This window comes from Phymastichus coffea, unplaced genomic scaffold (assembly GCF_024137745.1).
Source record: "Phymastichus coffea isolate CEN01 unplaced genomic scaffold, Cenicafe_Pcof_1.1 PCOF00140, whole genome shotgun sequence".
NCBI classification, from domain to species: domain Eukaryota; kingdom Metazoa; phylum Arthropoda; class Insecta; order Hymenoptera; family Eulophidae; genus Phymastichus; species Phymastichus coffea.
In genome coordinates, this window is record NW_026706951.1 from 234727 (window position 1) to 245901 (window position 11175).

At 34.1% G+C, this 11175-nt stretch overlaps 2 protein-coding genes across 3 annotated transcripts; one reads left to right on the forward strand and one right to left on the reverse strand.

The window, feature by feature from the left end:
• Position 1: 1 nt before the first annotated feature.
• LOC131672015 (E3 ubiquitin-protein ligase Mdm2-like) lies at positions 2-4692 on the reverse strand. 2 transcript variants are annotated; one of them, XM_058948919.1, is made up of 8 exons: positions 4356-4692; positions 4019-4066; positions 3577-3702; positions 3286-3449; positions 3028-3207; positions 1355-1717; positions 510-788; positions 2-422 (listed from the first exon to the last, which is right to left on the reverse strand). In XM_058948919.1, exons 1-7 carry the CDS (start codon positions 4384-4386, stop codon positions 522-524), a joined length of 1179 nt encoding a protein of 392 aa, XP_058804902.1. In that variant the 5' UTR covers positions 4387-4692; the 3' UTR covers positions 2-422; positions 510-521. The 2 variants fall into 2 exon arrangements, with proteins under 2 accessions (XP_058804902.1, XP_058804901.1); XM_058948918.1 differs by having other exon boundaries at positions 24-788.
• Positions 4693-7666: 2974 nt separating this feature from the next.
• Positions 7667-11153, forward strand: LOC131672016 (DNA repair and recombination protein RAD54-like). Its single transcript, XM_058948920.1, has 9 exons — positions 7667-7805; positions 8035-8256; positions 8328-8518; positions 8603-9248; positions 9312-9573; positions 9662-9827; positions 9906-10311; positions 10387-10550; positions 10626-11153. The coding sequence occupies exons 1-9, from the start codon at positions 7803-7805 to the stop codon at positions 10819-10821; spliced, it is 2256 nt and encodes a 751-aa protein (XP_058804903.1). The 5' UTR covers positions 7667-7802; the 3' UTR covers positions 10822-11153.
• Positions 11154-11175: the final 22 nt, after the last annotated feature.

An 11175-nucleotide genomic window follows, 5' to 3' on the forward strand; every position in this document is an offset into this window, starting at 1 on the left:
TGATTTAAAAAATTATCTAGATATTCGACTTTCAAGAATTCAAGTCTAGTTCAACTACTCTTGATCAATAAATCAATAAAACTCAAAGGTATCAATAAATCATCTATTTACAGATAAGAATAGAAGCAATTTAGCGCAAATCCTTCCAAATCACAAGAAAGTTTTACATTTAAATTGTTCCATAATTCTATTTACATCTCTAAATAATCATTCGACACAAGCCTGTCCATTTTATTGCTTTCAAAATATAAATCAATGAACACACGATTTTCACTATCATATAAAATTCATGCCATCTTCCTCAAAAAATTTTTCCGCTTTGTAAAAATCTCTTTCATTTATAGTGTATAATGAAATAAAGCGAAAAAAATCTTGTAAAATATTTGTACTCCTTGTCGACTTCGTAAGTTTTCTCAGCTCATCTATCGCAGAGCATATTTTTCAAAGGTAAAATTAAGCTTAAGTATTAAACTGGTATAAAAAGAAATGATTTTTTTATAAAAACCTACGAGGCGTCTTTTCTAGAGAAAGAGCTTGGCGGGTTTGTTGGACTTTCTATTGCAGACAGGGCATCGATTGCCATTAATTCTGTAGGTTTTCTTGGCGCAATCATAACAACCATAAAGATGAGCTGATTTCCCGTGATGAAATATTCCGCTTGCAGTTCTTTCAACGCACATGTTACACAAAACGTCCAAGCTTTGCGATGGTTGCTTGTCTGATGATAAAGGTCTTTTTAATGGAGATATTTTTGTCTTCTCTTTGGTTAAATCCAACAGCCCGTGGTCCTGTTTAAAGAAAAAGATTCGTCTTACACGTTATTTATACGCAATGAATATCAAAAACCTTACTAACCAAATCTTTTCAAATCATGGGTGTTAAGTATCAAAAAATTTTTACTTTTCATTTAGAGATTGGTGCATCATATTCTTATTTTTGAAGATGAAAAAAATATGATGCCATACTGAAGAAAACATATTTTATTCAAATGCAGAACATTGTTTGGAATGAAAAGCTTTTGATGAAGTTCAAAGCGGCATTTAAATACACGAGTTGCGATAACTATACAAAATTACGTTAACTATACGACATTGAATTGTACGATTGATTTTTATCTCTACTTTCGCATCTCAGCATACTAATGACCACAGGAGTTATTTTAGAAAATGAGCACAAGTACGTGAAAAATGATCGATTCGAGGGAACAAGAAAATTTCAAAGGCCAATAGATTGTCTCGACTTTTACGAATGTTGTCCTTATGAAAAATAGTCATTCAATTCCTTCTCGATGTCGCAAATTCAATAAGATACGGATGAAAAAAATCACCTTACTCATCATCCTTGCGATACTCACACTGTCGATAGAGCCGATATCAGAATCGCACTCCTTGGAAGCAGTCCCAGAATCCGCTTCGTCTCTCTCAACGGACATGACGGTCATGTCGCTGCTCTGCGAGCACAGGATGGTACTGGAGGCCATCGTACTGATTTGCGAGTATGACGTCGACATAACCGAGGGCGATGATTCGAAGTTCATCACTGTGTCACTACTTTGCAAACAGATGAGCTCCTGACTAGCACCCGATCCAATACCTGAATCTATGCCGTACATTTCTTGCGAGGACATGGTTGTGATCCGTTGCTTCTTTGCCGTTGGCTTCTTCTGCGCTCGGGGTTTTCGTCTTGGTCTTTCCCTTGGATAATATGATTTCCTCAGCTGCAAATTGTACAATAAACCCGTTATCGCCTGAACTTTAGTCGGATTCATAATATTATATGCTTATAAACGAATAAAAGTTGAATAAACACAAGTAACTCCGTTTTATGAATGGATATTCGTGCAACAATGTTATGACAACGATGCCGGAGATCTCTGCATCCTGCCGCGGCTTTGTTCCTCGCAAAACAAGTTGAGACGTGATTCAAGCTTGAGGATCATGTGTGGGGGTGATCGTGAGAGTCGAACGAGTCTCTCGAAATCGAAAAATGCGCGCACCCGGTACAATCTCATGACGCTCTGGTTTACCGACGATCCATCGCTTATGATATTCGCTCTATCCATTCTCTCTTTGTTAAAAAAGTGATTGGACCAACGGTTGTAACAGCACATTTCACCAGTATTCTTGGGTCGTTATTTTTCGTCTTTACTCGCCACATAAGGATTTCGCGTGCCTTCGGCTAGCACGTGCTAGAAAAAAATCAAATTCTTGTCAATTTATTTGCTATTTGCTCAATACAGCCTGTAATGAAAGTTTGGCGTGTCGTGAAGTTAAATATAACGTAAATGCCGATGAATATTTTTGTATAATTGGGACGATTTACGACGCTCTGGAGGTACTTTGGCTACGGCTTGCACATTCTTTTTTCTCCTACAGCTATTTTCATATCGATATTTGTTATCATTTTTCTTCTTAATAGTTTCATATTTATTAAAATAAAAATAATAATTCACAGAACATTCAAAAATAATGTCACACATTCAAAAAATGATAAATTATAGTTACTTTAAAAAAAATTCTTAGTAGCAACAGGAAGATTCAGTCAGAATTTCAGTTCAGTGCTTCATTATTTATTTTTGCTTCTTAAATATAGTTACTGCACATGAAAATATCCTTTAAATTATTTATTTTGACTACTTAATCATTTCAGAATTACCTGTGCTAATAAAAATTAACACCAAAATAATATGCAGCTAGTTTAATCAACATTAATTTTTTTTCTTTTAATTGCACTAATAGATTTTGAGATGTTAATATGTTTTATTTTTTTCGTTTGCCTAACAATGCCAGTCTTTTTTATTTTTTTGTTTTAAAATAATAAAGAGAAAATTCAAAACCTTATTTTTTTTATGTATACACAGTAAGATAAAGATTTTTTTAAATTGTTCAAATAAACTAAATTTCTTTCAGACATTATACATTAAAGGTTTTATATTTTCTTTAAATTATCATTCCATTAGTTAAAAGTATAATCTAAATATAACTACTTAAAGATAATGAAAACATAACCTCTAGTATGTTCATTTACCTGATAGCATTTATCACAGAACTGAAATAACGGATTGTGATTTTGACCTTTACATTGCACACATGTTCTAAAAAATGATTTCTTCACTTCACTATCCATAGAACTTCTAGAGTCATCACTGTCATCAGCATGCCCATCGCAGTTAGAAAAGTGATTTACAATTTCAACTGCGATAATATTCTGTAAAAACAGAGGATAGTGAACTTGAAGATTTCCAATTCATTAATATTTTCAATTATATATGTTTGTAAAATTTACCTCTTCTGGACCTGACGAAGAGGATCCAGATATAGAATGAAATTGTTCATCATTATCTGAACTGGGGGCTAATTCATACTGCACTTGGAATGCTACATCACTTTCACTATTGGAGCTGCTATAATATGTATGTGTCGATGTATCTGAAGTATCCCTTGCATATTCTGAAAGTTAATTGAAAAAATAAATGTAATACAAATATCACTGTCTGGTTAAAAAATTTTTTTTAACTATTCTCTGATTGACTTATGAACAGTAAGACTATAAAGGAAAAGTAAAGCTGACACTAACCAGTTTCATGGCCTTGTTCTGTGTATATAGACTCTTCGTCTTCATCTGTCGGTACAGGAGATTCACTCTCCAAGGTAACGTACCATGAATACCTGGCTTTCTTAACATCAGCCCCTCTGTTGTCTTCTGTAAATTTAACAAACTCCATGAGTATTTTAACAATACTCACTTCTCAGTTTTAGACATCCCAGGGAGGTAACAATAAACTGCTCAATTTATACATATTTTTTGGAGCCAAGTATGTCACTGCCGGGCTTTGTCAAATAAAGCTCCAAAAATCACTTTTCACAAAATGATCATCAGCACAAAGAAAGCTAGGCAAATCTATTCAGACTCTGTTCCCGCGCTAAATCTATCACACGAGGAGAAAAGCGCGGCTCAGGAATAGAGCCACTCAGTAGAGCGCAAGCATTATAAAGAACAATGCTCCTCGTTCGCTTACCATCATCCGAAGCTCTACGTTTCCAGCTGCCTTGATTCCCAATGGCACCTGCAACCAACAGACCAATACGGCTATAGATAATAATTAAGCATTCTTTGCAGAAAGAACTATCTTATGCCATCTCACTAGACATCTTGTTCAATTCATATCATCATATGAAGGGCTTTAAGAAAGCATGTTTAGGAAAGGCTTTCGCAGAGAGCTCTGGAAAGGCCTTCTGAAACAGCATTTTGAGAAGGATTTCCGAGAAAGCATTTTAAAAAAGTATTTTTGGAGAGGCGTTTAGAGAAACCTTTTTGAAGAAGCACAATAAAAGAGTACAAAATAAATTACGAACCTGCCGGTGATGTATTAACCGCCACGCTCATTGTTCAAGTACAGCAAATGTCGGGAGACTAATCGTACTCTCACCTACACCGCGCGTACTCTTGCTCACGCACTCATATAGGCACAGACGAGCGCGTCGTTTTGAAAAAAAATGAAGAGGAAAAAATTATCATTAAAAACAAAATGATCCGATTGTTGGTCGCGCGGGTTCGAAAAATGCTCAAATCCACTGTTGATTTAGAACCTTCAAGGTCTCCTGTACTATGCTGCTACGCTATATCGTACGCCATCCATAGTAGTACTACTATAGCCGATAGCGTCGCCGCCTTCCGTTTCATAACACGTAACCAAACTGGTTTCCGACGTAGGCAACTGCTGTAGCACGAGTAAGTCGCGCATATTGCCAGTTCCTGCCTGCCCGTTTTCAGCCTCGTTCATGCCTGCGCGTGTTCGCTTGTAGTACAAATTCCCTCCCAACCAATCCATGAACGCCATTCAAATCCTATTGATGATGCCTATAGTACTCCGACGGTTGAAATAATTTCCATGATTAAAATGCTCAACAGCTGGCTTCTTAGAATCACGATACAGGCTGTAAAAAGAGAAATTCCGTCTAAAGGGCGGATATAGTATAAGAGTTTCATATGGTAATTCGGCGTCTTTTTCTTGAAGCTTTTCCTTTGTGTGCGGAATGCGATTAGCAACGATTGTTTGTAGCGTTTTTTGAAAACGGAAGAGCGAATTCGTATATGTAGATGTTAAAAGAAATATTTTTTTTCAAGTTTACTTGGATTGTCTTTGTAAAAAAATAACAACAGCAAAACTCTTACAATTTATTATCGCTATTTTAATTCTTCCCTGTCACAGATATATCAAATAAATAGGCTTATAATTAAACATTTTGAAATTCGCTTATTGAAACAGTTTTTAGATATTCAAATGATAACGTTATATCTCAAATTCTCTATACAGTCAACGTAATTTTAAGATGTATGGAAAGATGCTTTCTGAATTGAAAACATATATTTTGAAATATTTTGTAATTATCCAATCAATCAACATGTAACAAAGAATATTTACGCTTGTCTGAACAAGCTAAAGATAACCTAGACTTTCGAGGTATCTGTATTTCTGCGATCGTGGTGGTATATATGACTCATAATAACTACGTTTATAAATATTCTTGGAATGCAATAGCGAAAAAATAAATTTAGATTGTACCAACGGTAAATATTTTAACTGTATGCAAAGCATAAAATTTAGACATAATTTTTCGTATTTTCAAGTCTACCTTGTTAAATTTTATACAAAAAAATTTATTCCGTCTCTTCGACCGAAGGTAATGAGTCAACGTAATACCAGAAATATTACTACTCATATGGGGCTTTGAAAAAAAGTTCGAATGGATGTTTGTCGCTTGATCAGCTTGATAGCTTGTTCTCAATTTCTCCCGCGCGCAAATGCTCCATAATGTTAGGATTGCGACATTACGCCGCAGCTTCGGATGACGTCGCTGTCGTCGCTAGTGTATAGTACCGCACACAGCCAGTACAGTCACCACACCGCTGTCCGCAGTGTTCGTTATTATCCACGGCACATCGCATTGACGCGACGTTGGATCTAAGGCCCCGGGGGCCTATTCTGAAAAAAAATTTTAGCACGGGGCATATTCTGAAAAAAAATTTTAGCACATGTCATAAGCATTTATCACATCTAAAGTGATTAATTCTGTGGTAAACTGAAGTGACAAACTGATTTACCACAAAATTTTTTTTCAGAATAGGCCCCCCGGTCTCATAGCTACGTATGAATTCGGACGGATACGGACGCGAATCGCAACTCTAGTAACATCACTAAAAATATCTAGTTTGATTATTTAGTACCAACACTACCGGTAGTGAGCAAAAGTAACTTGTTTAAAACTGTAGCGCCGAACATACCACATTTAATGAACGCTTATCTAACCTTTACATTATTGCAGTCTATAAGATGGCAAATGATAGAGAATTGATAGACTTTCAACTATGTACAATGAGTGGAATTAGGCCTTAATTTTATGGAAGTACTTGAATATATGAGAAGAAGAAGAAAATATATATAAATGATATGTATTAATCATCCCAAAAGCTTTTTTTACATTAGCATACTCATCAATAAGCAATATTCATGAGAATTTGAAAAGTAAATTGTAGACCTGACATTTGAACATTAAATGTGATACGTTCGGCGCTACAGTTTTAAACAACAGTTACTTTTGCTGACTACCGGTAGTGTTGGTACTAAATAATCGAACTAGATATTTTTAGTGATGTTACTAGAGTTGCGATTGGCGTCCGTATCCGTCCGCATTCATACGTAGCTATGGGGCCGGGGTCTGATGACAATAGCTTATGTCTATATCTGGAATCTTAAGCCCTCGCCACATATGCGCATACGCGCGCGTACGAGGGCGTACAAACGCGTACAAATCGCTAAAAATGTTGATAGTGCCAACAACAGAAAGTTACTACTATTCCTCGCATGTCCCAAACGAACACACTTACTCCCGGAACAAACGTATCATAACCTTCGATAATATAGCGTTATGATACGTTTGTTCCGCGAGTAAGTGTGTTCGTTTGGGACATGCGAGGAATAGTAGTAACTTTCTGTTGTTGGCACTATCAACATTTTTAGCGATTTGTACGCGTTTGTACGCCCTCGTACGCCCGCGTATGCGCATATGTGGCGAGGGCCATTGAGATGCATAAATCTGGTTGGGCAGAGGCTCTATACTGCAACTTTTTTGTTAACCGCATAATTAGGAGTGTAATCGTACGTCTATAAATAGTTTGTTATTATAATTGAACATTGTTGAAACTGATCTATGAAATGTAATAAAGAATACGTATACATACATTCTGCCAATGATTTTTCGTCTGGGCAACGGGAATAAATTTTAAATTAAAAAAACTATGTAAATTTGTTAAGCACGCTCTTTTCTCTGTCATTTCCTTTCTATCGATAATGGACAAACATATAATTTATATTTTATTATTAAATTTCGTAACGAGTATTGACATTGATATTTGATATTTTTTATAATAAACATGTAAATACTTTAATTATCTAAAATCGTTGTTAAGAATCTATATTTATATGTATACACGCATATATATAAAAACATTTTCTAGCAAATTTTTGTAATTCGCGCCTTAGCATGACGCTACCGCGTGTTGGTGTTGCTGTCGGTATAAATATGTGCATATGTATATGCATTATGCTGTAAAAGTTCTGCCAATATAAAAACCTATTCTACTATATACTTCCATTTTCTATATACAGACCTCTTCGTCCAATAATAGATCAGTTTCATATGCATGTAAGGGCAGACTCATCCAAGCGTAAATACGCGCGGAAAGATGCTTTGTTTACGTTATTTATAATTTGTTAAATTTAACAGTATTTAATAAAAATTATGGTATGAATAAATTTTTTATTAATATTATAATTTATTTCGTTATAGCTATTACTTATTTACTTATTTTTCTAAGCTAAAATCCCTCTAACAATCTTAACCTCTATTCACTTTAGCCGTTTGATCAATATTCGAATGATAACATTTTGAAAATTTTAAAAATTGAATGTTTACAGAATAAAAATACTTTTCTGGAATATGTTCGCTATTTAATATGTTATTTTTCTTTTAGATTCGCTCACAAGCTCCAAGTAAAATTGGCAAACGTCCTTTACTTGGAGAAGTAAGCACCCAATTATCACAATTCTGCCGCCCGGACTCTGTGGAAAATAAATTATCCAATAAGGAAAATAAAAGGAGACGAATAGAAAAAACTGTATACATATCAGACTGCAAATTAAAGGCATTAACTGAAAATGATATTAATACTGTTCAAGATACAATATCAGATCATGTAAATTTATTTGTTTTCTTAGTTGTATTGAAGATGTAAATTTATTACTTTTATTTTCTATTTAATTGTAGGAAGAGAGAGTTAGAAAATTACTCAGTAAACCATTCAAAATTCCAATCCCTGGCTATGAATATTCTGGGCGAACTCTTGGTTTACACTTTGCTGGTCCTAGGAGGGCTCTTCATGATCCAGATGAACCTAATGCTCTTGTTGTATATACACCTCCGGAGATGACAGAGCATGAAAACTTAAAGATCGATGAGTGAGTAGTATGCATTGGTTGAAAAGCTAGTTAAACTGAAACATTAGCCTGTGATACACTTTAAAATGATTTTATTTTTTATAGAACAAAGAAACTTGTGCATGTAGTAGTTGATCCACTATTATGCAATATTTTAAGGCCTCATCAAAGAGAAGGTGTTAAATTCATGTACGAATGTGTCACTGGTAGAAGAATAGATAATGCAAATGGATGTATCATGGCTGATGAAATGGGTTTAGGTAAAACTCTGCAGTGTATAACTTTATTGTGGACATTACTAAAGCAAGGTCCAGAAGCTAAACCATTGATAGATAAAGCAATTGTTGTAGCTCCAAGTTCCTTAGTTAAAAATTGGTACAATGAAATTTTCAAATGGCTGCAAAATCGAGTTAAGCCTCTGGCAATAGATGGTGGCAGCAAAGCTGATATAGACAAAAAATTAATTGGATTTATGAAAACCTATGGTCGACGATGTACCAATCCCATCCTTATAATTAGTTATGAGACATTCAGATTACATGCTCATGTATTGCATCAGGATGAAGTAGGTTTAGTTTTGTGCGATGAAGGACATCGATTAAAAAATTCTGAAAATCAAACTTATCAAGCACTCATGGGTTTAAAAGCTAAGAGGAGAGTTCTATTGAGTGGAACTCCTATTCAGAATGACTTATTAGAATATTTCTCTCTAGTTCATTTTGTTAATGTAGGATTATTAGGTACAGCCCAGGTAAAGCAAAATTTTCATTATCATATTATGCATATAGAATTTATCGTAAAACTTCTTTCACAGGAATTTAGAAAAAAATTTGAAATTCCAATTCTTCGAGGACAAGATGCCGGCGCTACCGACAAAGAACGCCAACTAGCTCAAGAAAGATTAGAAGAGTTAGTGACAATTGTAAATAAATGTCTTATTAGACGTACCAGTGCCTTGCTATCAAAATACTTGCCTTTGAAGTATGAATTAGTAGTCTGCATAAAAATGACTGAACTGCAAACACAGCTTTACAAAAACTTCATTAAGAGTGATAGTATTAAAAGGTCAATGCAAGGTAAATATTAAAAAATTTTATTTTTTTAAGTTTAAATTACTTTTATTAAATATTCAATTACTATGCAATGCCTATTATTACAATTTAGACAAGGATGGTAATAATAAAAAAGGAGGACCTTTATCAGCTTTGGCTGCTATTACATCTCTCAAAAAATTGTGCAATCACCCTGACTTAGTTTATGACAAAATTCAAGAAAAGGCAGAAGGCTTTGAAGGAGCAGTTAAACTACTTCCTTCAAATTATAATACAAAGTACAAAGATATTTATGCTTCTTATACATTTAGTTTAAGTAATAATATTAATTTGTTTTTGTTTCTTTGTTTCTTTAGAGAAGTAATGCCAGAGTTATCTGGGAAACTTATGGTTCTTGATTGCTTATTGGCTCTTATAAAATCCACTACAACGGATAAAATAGTTTTAGTATCAAATTATACACAAACTCTCGATTTATTTGAAAAACTTTGTGCCAAGCGAAAGTATCGTTACGTTAGATTAGATGGAACTATGAGCATCAAAAAGCGAGGAAAAGTTGTAGAAAACTTTAATAATCCTGACAGCGGCGAGTTTATCTTTATGTTGAGTTCCAAGGCTGGTGGTTGCGGTTTGAATTTGATTGGTGCTAATCGTCTGGTAATGTTTGATCCCGACTGGAACCCCGCGAACGATGATCAAGCTATGGCTAGGGTTTGGAGAGATGGTCAAAAGAAGCCGTGCTTCGTTTATCGTTTCCTTTGTGTATGTATTACTTTATTAACATTTCAAATGTCTTATTATTGGTAAATACATAATGATTGTTATTTATTTATTTAGACTGGTACAATTGAAGAAAAAATTTTCCAAAGACAAGCGCACAAAAAAGCTCTAAGTTCTACTGTTGTAGATCAAGACGAAGACGTTGCTAGACATTTTACTGCAAATGATCTTAAAGATTTATTCAGTCTTGAAGAAGCAACAGTGTCTGACACGCATTCTAAGTAAATCCATTAATAGTTAATTTATTATAAAATGTAATTGATTGAGATAATAAAAAGATGTTTCTTTTATTCTAGATTTAAATGCAAGAGATGTATAAATGGAATAGAAGTAAAAGGCCCACCCGAAAATTCTGACTGTACATCCGATTTATCAGAATGGAGGCATTCACAAAATGCCAGACATTTACCAGATATACCCCTTAGGCAGTGCTGGTCTAGCGGAATCTCATTTGTATTTCATCACCGTTCTGCTGAAGTAGCCAAAACATGATTTTGTACGTTAAATGTCAGATGTGGTCGGCAAAATGTTCTGTGATCAATTAATATTTTAGTAATAGAAGAATTATAGATAAAAACGAATTAACTTTCCAATAAAATCAACTTCTAAAACTTAAGTAATTAATTTGGAAATAATTTACTTTAATAATACATCAAAGCATAACAACACTTATTCCATTTTTATATTTATTGAATAAAAATAATATTAAGTTTTCATTTGAGTACAAACTGTTTATAAATAGTTATAACGAAATTTTGTATCAACTTATTTGTATATACTATATTTGCATAGGTTCATATATTTATGTAATGAAAGTTTAGGCATTATTTATATTTACATGTTACT